The sequence below is a fragment of the Myxine glutinosa genome, chromosome 5, assembly GCF_964187855.1.
Source record: "Myxine glutinosa chromosome 5, kmMyxGlut1.1, whole genome shotgun sequence".
Classification (NCBI taxonomy): Eukaryota; Metazoa; Chordata; class Myxini; order Myxiniformes; family Myxinidae; genus Myxine; species Myxine glutinosa.
In genome coordinates, this window is record NC_136265.1 from 23755573 (window position 1) to 23780165 (window position 24593).

Below are 24593 nucleotides of genomic sequence, written 5' to 3' on the forward strand. Positions count from 1 at the left end.
TGCAGCATATTTAATTATTTGGCATGGGGCGGTGTACTTTGAATGTATGTGTACTTGTTTGTTTTCTTTCTTGGTTGTCCGGACGATATCTCAGCCATCCTTTGAGCTAGGAAGCTGAAATTTCGGCACAGTCGTGAGCAAGTCCTTTGTCAAATACGGTATTTTTTGTTTTTTGAATAATCAATTAATTGAGGAGTTATTTAATTATTAGCGTTTAATTAAGTACTTATTTAATTAATTAAATTTCATTTCTCTTCTGACCATTATTAACTCAGGCACCTTTTGAGTTAGGAAGCTGATATTTGGACATGCCAATGACCAGGTGATTTGGCTGCAAAGGATATTTTTGATTTATTAATTAATCAATTAATCGATTAATTATTTAATTATTCGATTAATGACCCAAAAAAATTTTTTTTTTAAGTTACAGATTCTGATGAAATAGTGGTAGTTTATGTGTTCTCTGACCAAATTGATTACCAATTTAATTTTTTTATGATTATTATTTATTTATTTTCATTATTAATCATTTATTTATTTTCTTTCTCATTTGGCCAATATCTCAGGCACCTTTTGAGCTGGGAAGCTAATATTTGGACATAAGTGACCAAGTGATGTGGCTATCAAGGATATTTTTGATTTATTGATTAATCATTTCATCTATTAATTATTTATTGATTAATCGATTAATTATTTATTGAGTAATCAATTAATTATTTAATTTTTTATAAATGACTTATTTAATTAAATTTCTAAAAGATACATCTTCGGATGAAGCACTAGTGGTTTAGTTATGCGATTAGCCAATTGATTATGAAAATATTTTGTGATAATCTTTTATTGATTTTAATTATACAATTAATCAATCAATTAGTGTACACCTCTCCCTCCCAATGCAGCCTTAATGAGCTGCACTGCGGTATTGCCGGGCGCCGGAGGCGCCCCGGCAATGCCGCGCTGCAGCATATTTAATTATTTGGCATGGGGCGGTGTACTTTGAATGTATGTGTACTTGTTTGTTGTCTTGTTTGTTTTCTTGTTTGTTGTACACCGCTCCTTTCCTATGCCATCTCCAGGCATTGCAAATCGTCATTGCCGGGCACCAAAGGGGGCTCGGCAGTGACGCACGCTGAAAGAGAGTACTCAGTTTTCACTCTGGTTTCTTGTTTGTTGTACACCGCTCCTTTCCTATGCCATCTCCAGGCATTGCAAATCGTCATTGCCGGGCACCAAAGGGGGCTCGGCAGTGACGCACGCTGAAAGAGAGTACTCAGTTTTCACTCTGGTTTCTTGTTTGTTTGTTTTCTTTCTTGGTTGTCCAGACGATATCTCAGCCATCCTTTGAGCTAGGAAGCTTAAAATTCGGCACAGTCGTGAGCAAGTCCTTTGTCAAATACGGTATTTTTTGTTTTTTGAATAATCAATTAATTGAGGAGTTATTTAATTATTAGCGTTTAATTAAGTACTTATTTAATTAATTAAATTTCATTTCTCTTCTGACCATTATTAACTCAGGCACCTTTTGAGTTAGGAAGCTGATATTTGGACATGCCAATGACCAGGTGATTTGGCTGCAAAGGATATTTTTGATTTATTAATTAATCAATTAATCGATTAATTATTTAATTATTCGATTAATGACCCAAAAAATTTTTTTTTTTAAGTTACAGATTCTGATGAAATAGTGGTAGTTTATGTGTTCTCTGACCAAATTGATTACCAATTTAATTTTTTTATGATTATTATTTATTTATTTTCATTATTAATCATTTATTTATTTTCTTTCTCATTTGGCCAATATCTCAGGCACCTTTTGAGCTGGGAAGCTAATATTTGGACATAAGTGACCAAGTGATGTGGCTATCAAGGATATTTTTGATTTATTGATTAATCATTTCATCTATTAATTATTTATTGATTAATCGATTAATTATTTATTGAGTAATCAATTAATTATTTAATTTTTTATAAATGACTTATTTAATTAAATTTCTAAAAGATACATCTTCGGATGAAGCACTAGTGGTTTAGTTATGCGATTAGCCAATTGATTATGAAAATATTTTGTGATAATCTTTTATTGATTTTAATTATACAATTAATCAATCAATTAGTGTACACCTCTCCCTCCCAATGCAGCCTTAATGAGCTGCACTGCGGTATTGCCGGGCGCCGGAGGCGCCCCGGCAATGCCGCGCTGCAGCATATTTAATTATTTGGCATGGGGCGGTGTACTTTGAATGTATGTGTACTTGTTTGTTGTCTTGTTTGTTTTCTTGTTTGTTGTACACCGCTCCTTTCCTATGCCATCTCCAGGCATTGCAAATCGTCATTGCCGGGCACCAAAGGGGGCTCGGCAGTGACGCACGCTGAAAGAGAGTACTCAGTTTTCACTCTGGTTTCTTGTTTGTTGTACACCGCTCCTTTCCTATGCCATCTCCAGGCATTGCAAATCGTCATTGCCGGGCACCAAAGGGGGCTCGGCAGTGACGCACGCTGAAAGAGAGTACTCAGTTTTCACTCTGGTTTCTTGTTTGTTTGTTTTCTTTCTTGGTTGTCCGGACGATATCTCAGCCATCCTTTGAGCTAGGAAGCTTAAATTTCGGCACAGTCGTGAGCAAGTCCTTTGTCAAATACGGTATTTTTTGTTTTTTGAATAATCAATTAATTGAGGAGTTATTTAATTATTAGCGTTTAATTAAGTACTTATTTAATTAATTAAATTTCATTTCTCTTCTGACCATTATTAACTCAGGCACCTTTTGAGTTAGGAAGCTGATATTTGGACATGCCAATGACCAGGTGATTTGGCTGCAAAGGATATTTTTGATTTATTAATTAATCAATTAATCGATTAATTATTTAATTATTCGATTAATGACCCAAAAAATTTTTTTTTTTAAGTTACAGATTCTGATGAAATAGTGGTAGTTTATGTGTTCTCTGACCAAATTGATTACCAATTTAATTTTTTTATGATTATTATTTATTTATTTTCATTATTAATCATTTATTTATTTTCTTTCTCATTTGGCCAATATCTCAGGCACCTTTTGAGCTGGGAAGCTAATATTTGGACATAAGTGACCAAGTGATGTGGCTATCAAGGATATTTTTGATTTATTGATTAATCATTTCATCTATTAATTATTTATTGATTAATCGATTAATTATTTATTGAGTAATCAATTAATTATTTAATTTTTTATAAATGACTTATTCAATTAAATTTCTAAAAGATACATCTTCGGATGAAGCACTAGTGGTTTAGTTATGCGATTAGCCAATTGATTATGAAAATATTTTGTGATAATCTTTTATTGATTTTAATTATACAATTAATCAATCAATTAGTGTACACCTCTCCCTCCCAATGCAGCCTTAATGAGCTGCACTGCGGTATTGCCGGGCGCCGGAGGCGCCCCGGCAATGCCGCGCTGCAGCATATTTAATTATTTGGCATGGGGCGGTGTACTTTGAATATATGTGTACTTGTTTGTTGTCTTGTTTGTTTTCTTGTTTGTTGTACACCGCTCCTTTCCTATGCCATCTCCAGGCATTGCAAATCGTCATTGCCGGGCACCAAAGGGGGCTCGGCAGTGACGCACGCTGAAAGAGAGTACTCAGTTTTCACTCTGGTTTCTTGTTTGTTGTACACCGCTCCTTTCCTATGCCATCTCCAGGCATTGCAAATCGTCATTGCCGGGCACCAAAGGGGGCTCGGCAGTGACGCACGCTGAAAGAGAGTACTCAGTTTTCACTCTGGTTTCTTGTTTGTTTGTTTTCTTTCTTGGTTGTCCGGACGATATCTCAGCCATCCTTTGAGCTAGGAAGCTTAAAATTCGGCACAGTCGTGAGCAAGTCCTTTGTCAAATACGGTATTTTTTGTTTTTTGAATAATCAATTAATTGAGGAGTTATTTAATTATTAGCGTTTAATTAAGTACTTATTTAATTAATTAAATTTCATTTCTCTTCTGACCATTATTAACTCAGGCACCTTTTGAGTTAGGAAGCTGATATTTGGACATGCCAATGACCAGGTGATTTGGCTGCAAAGGATATTTTTGATTTATTAATTAATCAATTAATCGATTAATTATTTAATTATTCGATTAATGACCCAAAAAAATTTTTTTTTTAAGTTACAGATTCTGATGAAATAGTGGTAGTTTATGTGTTCTCTGACCAAATTGATTACCAATTTAATTTTTTTATGATTATTATTTATTTATTTTCATTATTAATCATTTATTTATTTTCTTTCTCATTTGGCCAATATCTCAGGCACCTTTTGAGCTGGGAAGCTAATATTTGGACATAAGTGACCAAGTGATGTGGCTATCAAGGATATTTTTGATTTATTGATTAATCATTTCATCTATTAATTATTTATTGATTAATCGATTAATTATTTATTGAGTAATCAATTAATTATTTAATTTTTTATAAATGACTTATTTAATTAAATTTCTAAAAGATACATCTTCGGATGAAGCACTAGTGGTTTAGTTATGCGATTAGCCAATTGATTATGAAAATATTTTGTGATAATCTTTTATTGATTTTAATTATACAATTAATCAATCAATTAGTGTACACCTCTCCCTCCCAATGCAGCCTTAATGAGCTGCACTGCGGTATTGCCGGGCGCCGGAGGCGCCCCGGCAATGCCGCGCTGCAGCATATTTAATTATTTGGCATGGGGCGGTGTACTTTGAATGTATGTGTACTTGTTTGTTGTCTTGTTTGTTTTCTTGTTTGTTGTACACCGCTCCTTTCCTATGCCATCTCCAGGCATTGCAAATCGTCATTGCCGGGCACCAAAGGGGGCTCGGCAGTGACGCACGCTGAAAGAGAGTACTCAGTTTTCACTCTGGTTTCTTGTTTGTTGTACACCGCTCCTTTCCTATGCCATCTCCAGGCATTGCAAATCGTCATTGCCGGGCACCAAAGGGGGCTCGGCAGTGACGCACGCTGAAAGAGAGTACTCAGTTTTCACTCTGGTTTCTTGTTTGTTTGTTTTCTTTCTTGGTTGTCCGGACGATATCTCAGCCATCCTTTGAGCTAGGAAGCTTAAATTTCGGCACAGTCGTGAGCAAGTCCTTTGTCAAATACGGTATTTTTTGTTTTTTGAATAATCAATTAATTGAGGAGTTATTTAATTATTAGCGTTTAATTAAGTACTTATTTAATTAATTAAATTTCATTTCTCTTCTGACCATTATTAACTCAGGCACCTTTTGAGTTAGGAAGCTGATATTTGGACATGCCAATGACCAGGTGATTTGGCTGCAAAGGATATTTTTGATTTATTAATTAATCAATTAATCGATTAATTATTTAATTATTCGATTAATGACCCAAAAAAAATTTTTTTTTAAGTTACAGATTCTGATGAAATAGTGGTAGTTTATGTGTTCTCTGACCAAATTGATTACCAATTTAATTTTTTTATGATTATTATTTATTTATTTTCATTATTAATCATTTATTTATTTTCTTTCTCATTTGGCCAATATCTCAGGCACCTTTTGAGCTGGGAAGCTAATATTTGGACATAAGTGACCAAGTGATGTGGCTATCAAGGATATTTTTGATTTATTGATTAATCATTTCATCTATTAATTATTTATTGATTAATCGATTAATTATTTATTGAGTAATCAATTAATTATTTAATTTTTTATAAATGACTTATTTAATTAAATTTCTAAAAGATACATCTTCGGATGAAGCACTAGTGGTTTAGTTATGCGATTAGCCAATTGATTATGAAAATATTTTGTGATAATCTTTTATTGATTTTAATTATACAATTAATCAATCAATTAGTGTACACCTCTCCCTCCCAATGCAGCCTTAATGAGCTGCACTGCGGTATTGCCGGGTGCCGGAGGCGCCCCGGCAATGCCGCGCTGCAGCATATTTAATTATTTGGCATGGGGCGGTGTACTTTGAATGTATGTGTACTTGTTTGTTTTCTTTCTTGGTTGTCCGGACAATATCTCAGCCATCCTTTGAGCTAGGAAGCTGAAATTTCGGCACAGTCGTGAGCAAGTCCTTTGTCAAATACGGTATTTTTTGTTTTTTGAATAATCAATTAATTGAGGAGTTATTTAATTATTAGCGTTTAATTAAGTACTTATTTAATTAATTAAATTTCATTTCTCTTCTGACCATTATTAACTCAGGCACCTTTTGAGTTAGGAAGCTGATATTTGGACATGCCAATGACCAGGTGATTTGGCTGCAAAGGATATTTTTGATTTATTAATTAATCAATTAATCGATTAATTATTTAATTATTCGATTAATGACCCAAAAAAATTTTTTTTTTAAGTTACAGATTCTGATGAAATAGTGGTAGTTTATGTGTTCTCTGACCAAATTGATTACCAATTTAATTTTTTTATGATTATTATTTATTTATTTTCATTATTAATCATTTATTTATTTTCTTTCTCATTTGGCCAATATCTCAGGCACCTTTTGAGCTGGGAAGCTAATATTTGGACATAAGTGACCAAGTGATGTGGCTATCAAGGATATTGTACACCGCTCCTTTCCTATGCCACCTCCAGGCATTGCAAATCGTCATTGCCGGGCACCGAAGGGGGCTTGGCAGTGACGCACGCTGAAAGAGAGTACTCAGTTTTCACTCTGGTTTCTTGTTTGTTTGTTTTCTTGTTTCCTTGGTTGTCCGGACGATATCTCAGCCATCCTTTGAGCTAGGAAGCTGAAATTTCGGCACAATAGTGAGCAAGTCCTTTGTCAAAAACGGTATTTTTTGTTTTTTGATTAATCAATAAATTGAGGAGTTATTTAATTATTAGCGATTAATTCAGTACTTATTTAATTAATCAAATTTCCTTTCTCTTCTGACCATTAACTCAGGCACCTTTTGAGTTAGGAAGCTGACATTTGGACATGCCAATGACCAGGTGATTTGGCTGCAAAGGATATTTTTGATTTATTAATTAATAAATTAATCGATTAATTATGTAATTATTTGATTAATGCCAAAAAAAAATTTAAATTTAAAGTTACAGATTCTGATGAAATAGTGGTAGTTTATGTGTTCTCTGACCAAATTGATTAATAATTTAATTTTTTAATGATTATTATTTATTTATTTTCATTATTAATCATTTATTTATTTTCTTTCTCATTTGGCCAATATCTCAGGCACCTTTTGAGCTGGGAAGCTAATATTTGGACATGAGTGACCAAGCGATGTGGCTATCAAGGATATTTTTGATTTATTGATTAATCATTTCATCTATTAATTATTTATTGATTAATCGATTAATTATTTATTGAGTAATCAATTAATTATTTAATTTTTTATAAATGACTTATTTAATTACATTTCTAAAAGATACATCTTCGGATGAAGCACTAGTGGTTTAGTTATGCGATTAGCCAATTGATTATGAAAATATTTTGTGATAATCTTTTATTGATTTTAATTATACAATTAATCAATCAATTAGTGTACACCTATCCCTCCCAATGCAGCCTCAATGAGCTGCACTGTGGTATTGCCGGGCGCCGGAGGCGCCCCGGCAATGCCGCGCTGCAGCATATTTAATTATTTGGCATGGGGCGGTGTACTTTGAATGTATGTGTACTTGTTTTTGATTTATTGATTAATCATTTCATCTATTAATTATTTATTGATTAATCGATTAATTATTTATTGAGTAATCAATTAATTATTTAATTTTTTATAAATGACTTATTTAATTAAATTTCTAAAAGATACATCTTCGGATGAAGCACTAGTGGTTTAGTTATGCGATTAGCCAATTGATTATGAAAATATTTTGTGATAATCTTTTATTGATTTTAATTATACAATTAATCAATCAATTAGTGTACACCTCTCCCTCCCAATGCAGCCTTAATGAGCTGCACTGCGGTATTGCCGGGCGCCGGAGGCGCCCCGGCAATGCCGCGCTGCAGCATATTTAATTATTTGGCATGGGGCGGTGTACTTTGAATGTATGTGTACTTGTTTTCTTGTTTTCTTGTTTGTTTTCTTGTTTTCTTGTTGTACACCGCTCCTTTCCTATGCCACCTCCAGGCATTGCAAATCGTCATTGCCGGGCACCGAAGGGGGCTCGGCAGTGACGCACGCTGAAAGAGAGTACTCAGTTTTCACTCTGGTTGTTTGTTTTCTTGGTTGTTTTCTTGCTTTCTTGTTTGTTTGTCCGGACGATATCTCAGCCATCCTTTGAGCTAGGAAGCTGAAATTTCGGCACAGTAGTGAGCAAGTCCTTTCTCAAAAACGGTATTTTTTGTTTTTTGAATAATCAATAAATTGAGGAGTTATTTAATTATTAGCGATTAATTAAGTACTTATTTAATAAATCAAATTTCCTTTCTCTTCTGACCATTAACTCAGGCACCTTTTGAGTTAGGAAGCTGTTATTTGGACATGCCAATGACCAGGTGATTTGGCTGCAAAGACTATTTTTGATTTATTAATTAATCAATGAATCGATTAATTATTTAATTATTCGATTAATGGCAAAAAAAAAATTTTTTTTAAAGTTACAGATTCTGATGAAATAGTGATAGTTTATGTGTTCTCTGACCAAATTGATTAATAATTGAAATTTTTAATGATTATTATTTATTTATTTTCATTATTAATCATTTGTTTATTTTCTTTCTCATTTGGCCAATATCTCAGGCACCTTTTGAGCTGGGAAGCTAATATTTGGACATGAGTGACCAAGTGATGTGGCTATCAAGGATATTTTTGATTTATTGATTAATCATTTAATCTATTAATTATTTATTGATTAATCGATTAATTATTTATTGAGTAATCAATTAATTATTTAATTTTTTATAAATGACTTATTTAATTAAATTTCTAAAAGATACATCTTCGGATGAAGCACTAGTGGTTTAGTTATGCAATTAGCCAATTGATTATGAAAATATTTTGTGATAATATTTTATTGATTTTAATTATACAATTAATCAATCAATTAGTGTACACCTCTCCCTCCCAATGCAGCCTCAATGAGCTGCACTGCGGTATTGCCGGGCGCCGGAGGCACCCCGGCAATGCCGCGCTGCAGCATATTTAATTATTTGGCATGGGGCGGTGTACTTTGAATGTATTTGTACTTGTTTGTTTTCTTGTTTGTTTTCTTGTTTGTTTTCTTGTTTTCTTTCTTGTTTGTCCGGGCGATATCTCAGCCATCCTTTGAGCTCGGAAGCTGAGATTTTGGCACAATAGTGAGCAAGTCCTTTGTCAAAAACGTTATTTTTTGTTTTTTGATTAATCAATTTATTGATGAGTTATTATCGATTAATTAAGTACTTACACATTCCCTTTCTCTTCTGGGCATTATCTCAGGCACCTTTTGAGTTAGGAAGCTGATATTTGGACATGCCAATAAATAAATAAAAACACCTTTAGAGGCCATTTCCCCCCGCAAAGCGGGGGTTGGCCTTTTTCGGGGACCGTGGTTGTTGTTGTTTTTTGGTCCCCTTTTTGAAGCAATGTTTTACAGCCGGATGCTCTTCCTGCCGCCAACCCTTTTTGTCGCATTTTTACGACAAGCAGGGAATTACCAGTGAACTGGTACTCAATTAGCTGACCTCGGAAGGTATGACAGGCTGAGTCAACCCCCCTGGCGTTAATTCAGCAATCGACCGGGATTCAAACCCAGGATCCTTGGTATCCTAACCTGGCACCCTAGCTGCTAGCCCAACACCAGAGATGCCAATGACAAACTGATTTGGCTGTAAAGGCTATTTTTGATTTATTGATTAATAAATTAATTGATTAGTTATTTAATTATTAGCAATTAATTAAGCACTTATATATTTCCTTTCTCTTCTGGGCATTAGCTCAGGCACCTTTTGAGTTAGGAAGCTGATATTTGGACATGCCAATGACAAACTGATTTGGCTGTAAAGGCTATTTTTGATTTATTGATTAATAAATTAATTGATTAGTTATTTAATTATTAGCAATTAATTAAGCACTTATATATTTCCTTTCTCTTCTGGGCATTAGCTCAGGCACCTTTTGAGTTAGGAAGCTGATATTTGGACATGCCAATGACAAACTGATTTGGCTGTAAAGGCTATTTTTGATTTATTGATTAATAAATTAATTGATTAGTTATTTAATTATTAGCAATTAATTAAGCACTTATATATTTCCTTTCTCTTCTGGGCATTAGCTCAGGCACCTTTTGAGTTAGGAAGCTGATATTTGGACATGCCAATGACAAAGTGATTTGGCTGTAAAGGCTGTTTTTGATTTATTGATTAATCAATTAATTGATTAGTTATTTAATTATTAGCAATTAATTAAGCACTTATATATTTCCTTTCTCTTCTGGGCATTAGCTCAGGCACCTTTTGAGCTAGGAAGCTGATATTTGGACATGACAATGACCAGGTGATGTGGCCCTAAAGGATATTTTTGATTTACTGATTAATCAATTAATCGATTAATTATTTATTGATTAATAAATTAATTGTTTAATTTTGTTATTAATAACATATTTAATTAAATTTCTAAAAGTTACATCTTCGGATGAAGCACCAGTGGTTTAGTTATGCTATTTGCCAATTGATTGAGAAAATATTTTATGATAATCTTTTATTGATTTTAATTATGCAATTAATCAATTAATTGCACACCTCTCCCTCCCAATACAGTCTCTATGAGCTGCACAGCGGTATTGGCATGGGGGCGGTGTACTTTGAATGTATCTGTACTTGTATTATTTAATTTTTCGTCCTTTTTCATCAGATCCACTTGGACTTCGCCTCCTTCATGCTTGAGCTTTCTGAAGTCTGTTCCTTCGACCACATAGCTCTCGTGGTGGGCAAAGTGAATCTGCGGATCTGCGGCGCACCACCAGTCATGCCTACGTACAAAATTTCCACCGACTCCATGAATGTCATCTTCAACTCCGACGAAGGCATCGAAGGACCTGGAGCACTTGCCCGTTTTTGGTTCCTGCCACCTCAAGCTGGTGAGTCCTGTTATTGAACTCTCCAGACCTCTGTCACCAAAACCTTCTCGAAAGTTCGTGGGTTGCATCCGGTGATGGAGATCGAGGGCCGGTCAATTGTCCCGCATATTCGAGACCGCTCGGTGACTTTCTCAACCTCCCTTTCTCACAACATGTCCTTTCAGAGACATGCAACTCGCTGGTGATAAGGGAGACGAGGCTAATAAGCCCTGGAAACCCGTGGCTGCCTCGTGGAGTAATGTGCCGCTGGATCCTGAAGGCCCCACAAAAGAGTGTTGTGCAGCTGCGCATTTTGCGCTTTGACGTCGGAAGTCGGAGGGAGGAACACGAGTGCAGCCCATGGGAGGATCATGTGAGTATGGACGCAGTGCCGTACGATTTGCGAAAGGTTTTGGGAGAGCGGCGAACAAAGCGGAAAAGGATTCGTTAAGGCCTCACCCTTCCATGCACAGGAATCCGGACATGAATGCGCAACACGTTGCACCTGATTGTAGTGTTGACACAAAGGGATGCGCGGATACCTAAAAAGTAAAATGAAAGTGTTCTTGCTGTTGACACAAATGTCCATCTGGAGCTTGAGCAAGCGAGGGCCCATTAGAGCGCTTTTGCTGAGCGCTGCCTCTGCGATGATATATAAACAGGAAGTTATATCAAGCTTGTATGAACTACATTAAGGGTTGGTGGATTGATGGTCAATGAAATGTATAGTTGAGGCTTGTGGAAGAACTATAACTCAGAACATACCAGAACTAGAACATCACTCGGTAGAGCACATTCCCCACTCGGTAGCGCACATGCCTCACTCGGTAGGGCACATTCCTCACTCGGTAGGGCACATGCCTCACTCGGTAGGGCACATTTCTCACTCGGTAGGGCACATTCCTCACTCGGTAGGGCGCATTCCTCACTCGGTAGGGCGCATTCCTCACTCGGTAGGGCACATGCCTCACTCGGTAGGGCGCATTCCTCACTCGGTAGGGCGCATTCCTCACTCGGTAGGGCGCATTCCTCACTCGGTAGGGCGCATTCCTCACTCGGTAGGGCGCATTCCTCACTCGGTAGGGCGCATTCCTCACTCGGTAGGGCGCATTCCTCACTCGGTAGGGCGCATTCCTCACTCGGTAGGGCACATGCCTCACTCAATAGCGCACATGCCTCACTCGGTAGGGCACATTCCTCACTCGGTAGGGGGCATTCCTCACTCAGTAGGGCGCATTCCTCACTCGGTAGGGCGCATGCCTCACTCGGTAGAGCGCATGCCTCACTCGGCAGTGCACATTCCTCACTCAGTAGAGTGCATACCTCACTCAGTAGGGCACATTCCTCACTCAGTAGGGCACATGCCTCACTCGGTGGGGCACATTCCTCACTCGGTAGGGCACATGCCTCACTCGGTAGAGCACATTCCTCACTCAGTAGGTACATGCCTCACTCGGTAGAGCGCATGCCTCACTCGGTAGTGCACATTCCTCACTCAGTAGAGCGCATACCTCACTCAGTAGGGCACATTCCTCACTCGGTAGCGCACATGCCTCACTCGGTGGGGCACATTCCTCACTCGGTAGGGCCCATACCTCACTCGGTAGAGCACATTCCTCACTCAGTAGGGTACATTCCTCACTCGGTAGAGTGCATGCCTCACTCGGTAGGGCACATGCCTCACTCAGTATAGCGCATGCCTCACTCGGTAGGGAGCGCATGCCACACTCGGTAGGGCGCACATGCCACACTCGGTAGGGCTTATACCTCACTCGGTAGAGCGCATGCCTCACTCGGTAGCGCACATGCCTCACTCGGTATAGTGCATGCCTCACTTGGTAGGGAGCACATGCAACATTCGGTATAGTGCATGCCTCACTCGGTAGGGAGCGCATGCCACACTCGGTAGGGTGCACATGCCACACTCGGAAGAGCGCATACCACACTCGGTATAGCGCACATGCCACACTCGTTAGAGCGCACATACCACACTCGGTAGGGCTTATACTTCACTCGGAAGAGCGCATGCCTCACTCGGTAGGGCACATTACTCACTCAGTAGGGCACATGCCTCACTCGGTAGAGCACATGCCTCACTCAGTAGGGTGCATCCCTCACTCGGTAGAGCACATGCCTCACTCAGAAGGGTACATTCCTCACTCGGTACGGCGCATGCCTCACTCAGTAGGGCACATTTCTCACTTGGTAGGGCACATTCCTCACTCGGTAGGGCACATGCCTCGCTCGGTAGGGCACATGCCTCACTCGGTAGGGCACATGCCTCACTCGGTAGGGCGAATTCCTCACTCGGTAGAGCGCATGCCTCACTCAGTAGGGTGCATGCCTCACTCGGTAGGGCACATGCCTCACTTGGTAGGGCGCATTCCTCACTCGGTAGAGTGCATGCCTCACTCAGTAGGGTGCATGCCACACTCGGTAGGGCGCACATGCCACACTCGGTAGGGCTTATACCTCACTCGGTAGGGTGCATGCCCCCGCCAGACTGAACAGTTTACGTTTTCTATCCCACTGATAGGCCGGATCTGGATGAAACATGGGTGAAATCATACCTCCGTCCACCTAAGGTGGTGGAGGTAACAAGGAGAGCATAGTGGTGAAGGGTTTGGGGAAACGGAAGTAGGAAAACACAAATATCATGGTGGAGGGGAGATCTCACTTCCCAAATTTAAAACCACTTCGCTCATTGCCAATGTTATTGTGTGTTTCACACGTTTTGGCACCTGTGTAATCATACTGCGATTTTCACATCGTGGAAAGTTGCCTTTCGGAGGTTATATACGGACACTGAGGAAGGCTGGTTGTCAACCTAGTCAAGAACAACCGAGTTACCCTTGTCCTCAAATTGCTCCGAAAAGTCTTTGGACATTTTGGCCAGTTGTCCCGTTTATATGCAAAGACTTCATGTACATGCTTAATCAGGCCTCCGCTGATGAATCAGGCCTTGATGTTGACTTCCCCAGTTGATGGTGCAAGACGGTTACAGCACAACATCTCCGGTTATGACGCGCCTGTGTGGCCAGGCCTCTTACTTGAAGTTACGGACCAGCGGCAGGTTCATGCGCCTGGTCCTGGTGACTACGGAGCGGCCAGCACAGTACAGAGGATTTGCATCTATGGTCACCTTCACGCAGCCCACGAACCAAGGTGCTCATAGTCACGTGTTGGCACGGAACCATCCTGTTACATTTTCCGTTTGACATTGTCCGCTTCAAATTTAAATTTTCTTTGTTGAAAGACAAATGGAACCGGTACGTTAATCTTGATTTATACTGGAAGATGAAATGAGTGCATCCTTACCCTTAGGGTATATCGATGTACTGTGTTACTTCAGCAAATATGGCGGAAATTCTCCTGAATCCCACCTCCTCTACATGTCTGTTATCAATACGTGGTCCCTTTAGGCCTGAACATAAAATATGTGAAGCTTTGGGATGTGTGGGGTTCCTCAGAGCGTAGTGAAGGTGGAGGACGGTGTTGGAACCACATTCACGTGACGCCATCTTCATCTTCATGGGCGCAGCCATCTTGGATTTCCCTTCAAAACGATAGGCCGTATCGATTTAGATCGAGCTTGCTTTGACTTGAATTCACCCAAAATTGTCAGAGCGGTGCTGTTAAATAGATTGATTTGAGGCTACGAGAGGGCATTTCCGAAAAAGAAGAAAGCAGAAAGTTCAACAAGAAATCTTGCAGAATGTTAGCTGATCGAAAATTTAAAAGGAGACATTGCTCTTCTTCACGGAGTCACACAGCTGTTATGGGTGGCGGTGGGTGGGATTATATGAAGCACTCTCTACCTGACCTGCTAAGGTGGAGGTGATCCTGTCAAAAAACTGCTAAAACTGAGTCACCTATTTTGTATATGGCCCCTTATATGATACAAACGTTTTGATCACCCCTTGTACAACCTATTCGGTTCAGTAGATACTCGAACGAAGATTGATAGGTGGATGCATGGACAAATACGATGAACGCATAACATGTTGTACTGTATTCGATGATGCCCTAGCACGACAAGGCCACACGTTTGTGATTAGCCTGACAGAGGATTCGATTCCGACCTTCACATCGCCTAATTGGCCGTTGGTGTATCCGGGCGAAGAGGACGCTCGTTGGGAAATGGCGGCTCCATTGGGAAAGACGGTCGAGCTGTCGGTGAGTGATCTTTCCTTCATTCCCATGATGGATGACGTGCATGCAGCACATTGTTGTTGATCCTTTCCTCATACAAGCTGAACAGCTGTACGTAAATCCACTTAACATCGCATTGCTTCCTGCAGTGGATGACCTTCGACCTGGAAGGCCTTGTGAGTCACAAGTGCCCTGGCGATTATGTTCTAATTGAAGCCGGCCATGGACAGATCCACAGGTTTTGCTCGCAATCTCTACCACCAACCATCAGCTCCTTCGGCAATACCCTTAACGTGACCTTCCACAGTGACAGCACCCTCCATCGTCGAGGCTTTCGAGCCAAGGTTCAGTTCCAGCAAAGGCCTGGTATGCTTTATACCTTCAAATTGCTCTTATTGTAGTTCTAAGAATAATAACGATAATGATAATATTTTATTGTGTTTGTTCCAATGAAAATTGTACTTTTACCCGGATGCGCTGGTGGAGAATCCTTTCCTTACTTCCAATGTGAATGGATGGTTTTTCAGAAAGGTCTAGCTCACTCATTTGTGATCTCCTCCATGACACGAGGCTTCATTTTAATCACGTGATGTTTCTGTGTGTGACTCCAGATGCTCGTCGTCATCCATCCTGATATATTACATGTTGATTCTAGTACACGTTGGCATAACTAGTGGAGACACCAGCCTGGAAGTCATCCAGCAGACAAATGGCATTTCAGAAAAGATTTACTTTTACTGGAAATGCCCCCGCATCATCTAAGGAAGTGTAAATATATTTCGATGCAGGAAAAGGCAATACAGTTGGATGCCGATATTCGCAGAGGATACATTCCTGGAAAAAGCTGCAAATATCAGAACCGCAAATGTGGGGGCATTGTTTCAATGGCAAAAAGGGGGGATAGGTTCCTGGCAGTTCGTGATTCATGGAATAATCCACGAATGTCGAGGAAAATCCCGCAAATGTCAATGGAAATCCCACGAATGTTGATGAAAATCCCACGAATGTCGATGAAAATTCTGCGATTGTCGATGAAAATCACGAATGTCAGAACCGCGAATGTGGGGGCATTGTTTCAATGGGAAAAGGGGGGGATAGGTTCCTGGCAGTTCGTGAGTCATGGAATAATCCACGAATGTCGATGAAAATTCCACGATTGTCAATGAAAATCACGAATGTCAGAACCGCGAATGTGGGGGCATTGTTCCAATGGGAAAAGGGGGGGATATGTTCCTGGCAGTTCGTGAGTCATGGAATAATCCGCGAATATCGAGGAAAATCCCGCAAATGTCAATGAAAATTCCACGAATGTTGATGAAAATTCCACGAAGTTCGATGAAAATCGCGAATGTTGGGACCGCGAATGTCGGTGTCCGACTTTACTGCCAAATATTGCCTGCATTGCATCCACAACCGAAAACCCATAACATCACTTGCTATCGTGATGGGCATGACAGTTTATAGCACAGGAAGGAGGGAGAAATATGGTGGTTTCCAACCAAATTCCAGGTCATGGCGGTGTGATGAGCCTTATACAGGTTAACATGGCTGAGTTACTTTCCCCATGCATGTCTTACAGGAATAACAACAACATTTGTGTCAGTCACTAAAAGAAACCAAGAGGTACAGACAACACCATCATCAACAACAACAACAACAACAACGACAACAGAGGCATTAGGCAATGAAAGGACCTCAGTGGAGCAGCCACCAACCACAAAGAGAACAACACCCGCATCCACAATTGCAACCACAAGTATGGCAATTGGGGATAGGTGGGAAGGGATGGAAATACAGGCCAGACTTTTGACATGCTGAAGGTGTCTCAATCTGTCTCTGCACTACCTTTTTACCTGTTTCAGCTGTCAGGAAGCTGGGAGGAACTCTCAAGATGAAGAACGTGAACTTCTCTGAAGAATTGCAGTGGCCCAGAAGTGAAAAGTTTAATGCTTTGGCTGAGGAGCTCAGAGAGGAGGTACTGAACTGTCTGTCTGTATATGTGGTACATTCTGCAGTACATAAGTGTTCTTCTTCCTCCTCCTATTCTTCCTTTTTGTCTTCTTTGTCTTCATTTTCTCTTTCGTCTTCTCCTTAATATCCCCACCGCAGCTGGAGAATGTATTCTCACCTTGGAAAGCTGCTGTGCAAGTGCTTGGATTTGCACCTGGAAGTGTCATCGCTAATTACCGTCTGTACATCACCAAGAACAACTCGGCGATCTCAATAACCAATGCCCAGGTGATGCTGTCCCAATACCTGTACAATCACAACCACAGCCTCGGGCACCTGATTGTGGAGCTGCATTCCGTACAGTTCTATGGTGAGTAAGTTGGACAGATAGTGTATTCGAGATAAACTACAATTACTTTTTTGAATTTGTAACAATTAGTACTTTTACTTCTTCTTCTTCGTTTTATTCAGCACCAGGCTGCGGGGTAACATCAATTATGACCATTAAATACATCAATAAGGGTAGAATTATGAAAAGCGGCACCATTTTTATGACGTCGCTGGTGCCCAGAGTATCCCAGGAAGTGACGTTAGTGACGGCAATTCCCCCAAGCTCAGTGGCTGTGTTAAGTGTTTGTCTCGTCAGTATGTCCGTGTGTGTGTGTGTGTGTGTGTGTGTGTGTGTGTGTGTGTGTGTGTGTGTGTGTGTGTGTGTGTGTGTGTGTGTGTGTGTGTGTGTGTGTGTGATCTCTATTATGAGCCTGAGCCCCCAAGTATAAAAAAATCAAAAGAAAATAAAAAATAAAAAGAAATAAAATGACTGACTGGGCATCAGTGGGAGAGCTGCACACAGCTCTGGGAGACTGTGTGCAGGGAGAGCTGCACCACTGATGCAATGCTTAGAGCAGCATTTTTTTTTTTTTGTAGACAAGATCGAGACTCGTGTAAGAGCTAACATTAATGACAAAAAAAACAACAAACGGACACGTAAGATAAAATAAAGGGAGTGGGAGACGGGGAGAGATGGGGAGAGAGGGAAGCACACAAGTACAACATTTGAGAGCAAGGACATCGGGAGATCTGTGGGAGGTAGAGGGCTTGGGGGAGGAGGCATGGGAAGAGGGGTGGGGGTGGGAGAGGTAAAAAAAACAAAAACACATGGACATTGCTAGGACTTCCAGGATAGAAGTCGCTATTTCAGAAAAGTGGATCTGGGGTGACTTAACAGGGGTAGAAAAGATCAAGGTTTTGGATGGGGGAAGACAAGAGATGGTGGAGTCAGAGAGATCATTGATGAAGACCAGAAAAAGCACAGGGCCCAAAACACTGCCTTGGGGAACTCCAGCCTGAACAGGAAGAGGAGATGAGAGAAACCCATTCAGGGCCACACGTTGACTACGACCAGAGAGGAAGTCCGCAAGTCATGCTTGGAGATTTCCATGGATACCATAGGAGGAGAGTTTGGTGAGCAGAGCGGGGTGCCAGACCGTATCGAAGGCACGTGATATGTCAAGGGAGACAGCTCTGATTTCCTGTTTGGCATTGAGGACCTCCATCCATTGTTGAGACAGCAGAAGCAGCATGTCCAGAGTAGAATGGCCTGGTCTGAAACCAAATTAATGATCAGAGATCAAGCCATTGGAAAAGAGGAAGGATTTGATATCCGAAGCAATGATGGATTCCATGACCTTGCTGATGATTGGGAGCAGGCTGATTGGTCTGTAGCTGCAAGGATCTGTTTTTACACCATTTTTGTGTAAAGCGGTAATGTTGGCAGATTTCCAAGCCTGAAGGCACATGACCTTGAGCAAAAGAGAGGGTGAAAAGAACAGAGAGAGGGTGAGATAGAGCGGCAGAGCATGATTATGTCCAGGGTGCTGGCCATAGCTCACCTACTCTTCGTGAAGAACACTGGGATCTGTAATGCAAGGGATGGTTCACACATTGATGAATCACCTTGCCCTGTGAAACATCATGATGACAGTTTATAGCTGGGGTGGGTTTTCAGCCAAGGCAAGACAGCTTCGAGGTGAGTGTGCTTACCTGTAGGCCATCATTTCAGCCATACTACTTATACACACTTATAATAACTCATTACAGCTCAAATAATTGGCATTCTCTCTCTGAAATCAGGGAAGCTTCGATTGATGGGAATTTTTAAAAATAATTGAGTGATATTTGTAGCACATTTGACACACTTATGTCTGCAGTGACCACTGTGTCCCCTCTCTATTGGTCAATCCATTGTAATGTCATCGATGATGTGCCGGTTTATGCAAACTAAGCATTTGCACAAAGTCCCCTTCATGCTATGTGGTGTTGCTCTGCATTTTAACATTTTAACCTGGTTCGCCTCGCTGATGAGCAGGATGAATTTCATGGCCGAAGACTAATATGTATGAGTGGAAGCTTGTGCACTTCCATTGAGGGTTTGCGATACATCCGTAGAGGGCATACCTCCACCAGGCTAAACAGTTTACATTATGTATCCCACTGATAGGCCAGATCTGGGCCTGAACCAAAATCATTTTGTCTTGTTTTTGTTATCGAACCAACTCATCCACCAAGTTTCGTTATAATCCGTTCATAACGTTTTGAGATATCCTGCTCAAAGACAGACAAATAAACAAACGAGAACGGCACTCAGTAGAGAGCATACCTCCGCCAGGTGAACAGCTTACATTTTGTATCCCAGAGTAATCACAATACAGAATCACATTCAATGAAAATCATCATTCAATTTGGTGAAGTTTCGTAACGATGGGTTTCAAATTGTGACCTGTAGGTGCTTGACATACAAACAGACAGAGAATAACGCACACGACAAACCAATATATTTGAAAAATCTTTGATTTTCGCAAGTAACAAACAAGCAAGACAGGTGTGAAAGCAATTTGGGAGGCTTTATTTATTTATTTATTTATTTTTGGAAGAAGAGATGTGGGCAAGGGGGTTAACAAGGAGAGATGCAGAAAATAGGGCAAAATGGAGAATATTGTCATGGGGACCGCAAGGCTAACCCCCGCTCTAGCAGGGAAAATGGCCTTAAAATGCATGTTGTGTTGTTGTATTCAATGAAAATCATCAGTCCACAACTTTTTGAGATATCCTGCTATGTATAGTTTTTGGCCCTATCTCCCAATGGTGTTGAATCACTTAAAAATTCTAGTAGCCAGATCCGAATCCGGATCTTCACCAAAATCTAATAATTTCGTCTTTGTCACATACGCTACATCTCTGCCAAATTTCGTCCGAATCCGTCCACAACCTTTTGAGATATCTTGTTCACAAACAAACAAACAGACAGATAGACAGGGGTGAAAACGTAACCTCCATCCACCTTTGGTGGTGGAGGTAACAATAAATATGTTGTACATAGCAAAATACTTGCGAAATCCCCAAAATAAGTTGTCTTTTGGCCTATGTTGATCTTATGGCCTATGTTGACCTCAGAAATCATTGGTGGTTGAATTCAGTGATCTGATATGCAAATCCTCTTCAAATTTCAAGTCAATTAGATGCAAATTGACAATTTTAGAAATTTGGTCTATGTTGACCTTTTCACCTTTTGATCTCAAAAAAATTGGTGATTGAATTAAGTTTCCGGATATTCAAAACGTGTTCAAATTTAAAGTCAATCGGATGAAAATTGAGGATTTTTCGAAATTCCAACTTAAGTTGCTGACCTTTGGCCTATGGTGACCTCAAAAATAATTAGTGGTTGAATTCAGTGATCTGATAGGCAAATCCTCTTCAAATTTCAAGTCAATCGGAAGAAAATTGAGGATTTTATAAATTGTTCAAAGTTGTTGACCTTTGGCCTATGTTGACCGTTTGACCTAAAATTCCGTTGTCTTCTTCCTTATGACCAACTCTACCATTTGGTGAAGTTTCGTAACGATGGGTTTCAAATTGTGACCTGTAGGTGCTTGACATACAAACAGACAGAGAATAACGCACACGACAAACCAATATATTTGAAAAATCTTTGATTTTCGCAAGTAACAAACAAGCCGGACAGGTGTGAAAGCAATTTGGGAGGCTTTATTTATTTATTTATTTATTTATTTATTTTTGATAAACCATTTTGGGAGGTGTAATGATAAATTTGGGAGGCTTAATATCGTTAATTATAACTTATGAATAGTAAATTAGTAACGTCTTGTGTTTCAGAAAAGTCTGTGTTGGTGCTTCCGGAGAAACAGAAGAAGTCGTGGACATTCAGGCAGGGCCTTGGCTTGGGCATAGGCCTAAGTCTCGTTGTGGCGGCCATCTTCACAACCCTGTTTCCACTGTACCGGCATATTTGTCGATCCAACTGTTCTCCACATTCCATGTAAGCTTGGCAAGGAAGATTGAGGAGATTCTTCCATGCTTTATTCACCTTACTCAGCTATATTGAACTTGAATGCGGAGGAGGTTGTCTGTGGATGTGATGAAGTACGTATACTGTCCGTGTGCAGACATTACAATGTTTATGAAAATGAATTGCCAGTGGAGACGACAAATCCTGGGCCTTCGTGCAGGTGGGTAACGTCGGGCACCAGTTGAAGGAAATCCATTGCAACTTATGCGGAATGATGGAAAATTAATTCTCCTTATGGCGGAACGTCCTGCCCTGAACTCGGCCTTGAGTATTCCTCATTCTCATTTCCCTCAGAACTTCAGGCATCCTCAACCCCATTCTAGTCTCCTTCTTTTTTAAAAATGATTTTTGTTAAAAAAAAAAAAATGGGGGGATGTTGTAATCGGCTCTGTCTGTCTGTCCACCCTTCCGTCCGTCACGCTATCTCCTCCGAAAACTAAACAGTTGGGCAGAAATTCACCAAACTTGGTAGTTATGATCACAACATGGCAAGAAGGTGCGATAACAGTGTCATTTTTGGCCCCGCCCCCATCAAAAGGTCAAATACCATAAAAGGAAGAAACAATTATGGGCACATTTTTAAACAGAACTTTGTATATGCAAATCAATATGCGTGTGTCTGTCTGGGCCGTAACTTTTTTACCATTCGAATTTTGTCTTCAAACTTTCAACAAAGCCTTATTATAATAATATGGAGAAAGCAAATTAATAATTTTGTCAAAAGGTCAAAGGTCAGCATCACATAAAATCAATTTTCATTCATTTGACCTGAAATTTCAATTTATCATTTGAATTTTGTCATCAATTTTTCACCAAACCTTTATTATGAGAATATGGAGAAAGCAAATTAAGAATTTTGTCAAAAGGTCAAAGGTCAAAGGTCAGCATCACATAAAATCATCAATTTTCATCCAAATTACCTGAAATTTCAATTCACCATTTGAGTTTTGTCATCAAATTTTCACCAAAGCTTTATTATGATAATATGGAGAAGGCAAATAAAAATTTTTGTCAAATGGTCAAACATCAGCGTCACATAAAATCGTCCATTTCCATCCGATTGACCTGAAATTTTAAGAATTTGCATATTGGGTCACTGAATTGCTTAACCAATCAAAAGCTAGAGCTGATTGTTTTTTTTAGATCTAAAGCTCAAAGGTCAAGGCTGCATAAAATCATAAATTTTCATTTTGTATTTTAAAAAAATTGTTTTCATTACTTTTGGCATACTGAAGAAGAAGACGTCTAAATATAAACGGACGTGGACGGGCTTTGAATTTTCAGATGCTTTCTATTAATCATGTATTTTTAGAATGAAGTTGGAATGAAACGTCACAATTTTTTCTCTCCAAACCCCTTTTCTAGTTCTGCAACCAACCCGCTGCCCGTCGCACTACAGAAAACCATCGTGATTGAAGAAAGCAGTTGTTCAACTATATAGACGGATTTCAGATCAAAGTGTGAGCCAGGATTTGTAAACACGGAAGTAGGTTTGAGGCCCCTAGGTCTTCATTTCATGCTGTTTAATATGATGTCACAATTTAGGCCATCTTTGATGGGGCTGCCATGTTCACCACAAAAAAAAGTCCACTTTTCATGCCTTGATGGTTTTCAATAGAAAACTCAACAAACGCCACCGAGTCCCCGCAAGTATAGATTATGGTATATCTGAGAATAATCGATTTATATTAAGGGAGATCTGTGTGCGGACTCACACACTCACAGACACACTGTACAAGAGCATCCCAAGATATTACCACTCATTTATAACAGTTATAGTAAACTATAGTATGATCAACAAAGGTGATTGAGAAGAGGCAAGCTGAGTCGATAGCAGATTTGCCTGAAATATTATAGGCCGAGCAAACATATAATCATGGTCTTATTTTTATAAACAAGCGCTATAGATTACTCCGACTTATACACTGATTAGTAGTTCCGGAAATTGTATTTTGGATGAAAGAGGTTGGAGTCTTAATTTAAGATGGTGTTGTAATGTTTATTTGGCAGGACCAGAGTAATCGTACCAGATCTCCTGCTCGTCAGACGTTTGGCACTAATGGTCATAAGCTTGGAACCATAAGGGAAGTAAGCAAGCTGGATCCATAACGTAGGGATGAGGATTGGCTCTGAGGGCTGGGTCGGTGTAGGAGGATTGTGAAAAGCAGTATGTGGGAGCGTGCTTCACAGGTAGGCAAGGCCCGTATTGGTCGAGGGGTCTTGTAGGAGACAGAGATGGGTGGGTCGACGCCACCTCTTGCCTGGACACGGATATATTATCCACACACTGAGCAACTCGAAGAACCCTCCACTGCTTCCCTTCTCCGCCATGTCCCTCAGCCGCTGCGTCACATGGGATAGTGAGGTTGGCAGAGTGACCACTGATGGAGGGTCCAAGGCCAAATGTGCGAGAGTTTGTTCTTCACCCCGATGCATGTGGTTGAGGCACCGCACCATGGTGTTGGTGATGGGGTCTGAGCACTTGAAAAGACCGACACCGATCTCACACCTCAAGGGACACTTCACTGTTTGCTTCCCTGTGGACCATTCCATTTTGGCGAGATAGCTCCCCATTGCGAGCATTGCAGAGCATTAATTACATTGGCATTGATTGACATTGGGTTTTAAGGATTGCAAGGGGCGGACCATGCAACCAACCAATGTGAGTGGTCTTGGTTGCCCCAGGAATGAGTAAACGTCTCATTTGTGTAGGTGGTATACAGGTCAACCTTCACAAGCCATTCCAGCTAGGTTATCCACCCATGCACCTCAACTGAGCCGGATGCTTCCCTGGGTAGGTTTGGGAGGAATTTCCTGGGAATGTCAGATGCCTCCCTGGGACGGTTTGGGAGGAATTTCCTGGTACTGTCGGATGCTTCCCTGGGAGTGTTTGGGAGGAATTTCCTGGTACTGTTGGATGCTTCCCTGGGACGGTTTGGGATGGAATTTTCTGGTACTGTCGGATGCTTCCCTGGGAGTGTTTGGGAGGAATTTCCTGGTACTGTCAGATGCTTCCCTAGGAGGGGTTGGGAGGAATTCCCTGGTACTTTTGGATGCTTCGATGGGAGGGTTTGGGGAGAATTCCCTAGTACTGTCAAATGCTTCTATGATCGGGTTTGAGAGGAATTC

General features: G+C 40.3%; 1 protein-coding gene across 1 annotated transcript in view; it reads left to right on the top strand.

Moving 5' to 3' along the window:
- The window catches only part of LOC137428759 (uncharacterized), a 99625-nt gene extending 75032 nt beyond the window's left edge, over positions 1–24593 (top strand). Inside the window, exons 9-19 of the mRNA XM_068118655.2 lie at positions 10792–11017; positions 11182–11369; positions 13978–14161; positions 15027–15172; positions 15298–15514; positions 16728–16904; positions 17011–17123; positions 17258–17468; positions 21272–21434; positions 21562–21624; positions 22830–24593. Coding sequence (XP_067974756.2) covers positions 10792–11017; positions 11182–11369; positions 13978–14161; positions 15027–15172; positions 15298–15514; positions 16728–16904; positions 17011–17123; positions 17258–17468; positions 21272–21434; positions 21562–21624; positions 22830–22905 — 1764 coding nt within the window. The 3' untranslated portion in view covers positions 22906–24593. The remainder of the gene's footprint in view (positions 1–10791; positions 11018–11181; positions 11370–13977; positions 14162–15026; positions 15173–15297; positions 15515–16727; positions 16905–17010; positions 17124–17257; positions 17469–21271; positions 21435–21561; positions 21625–22829) is intronic.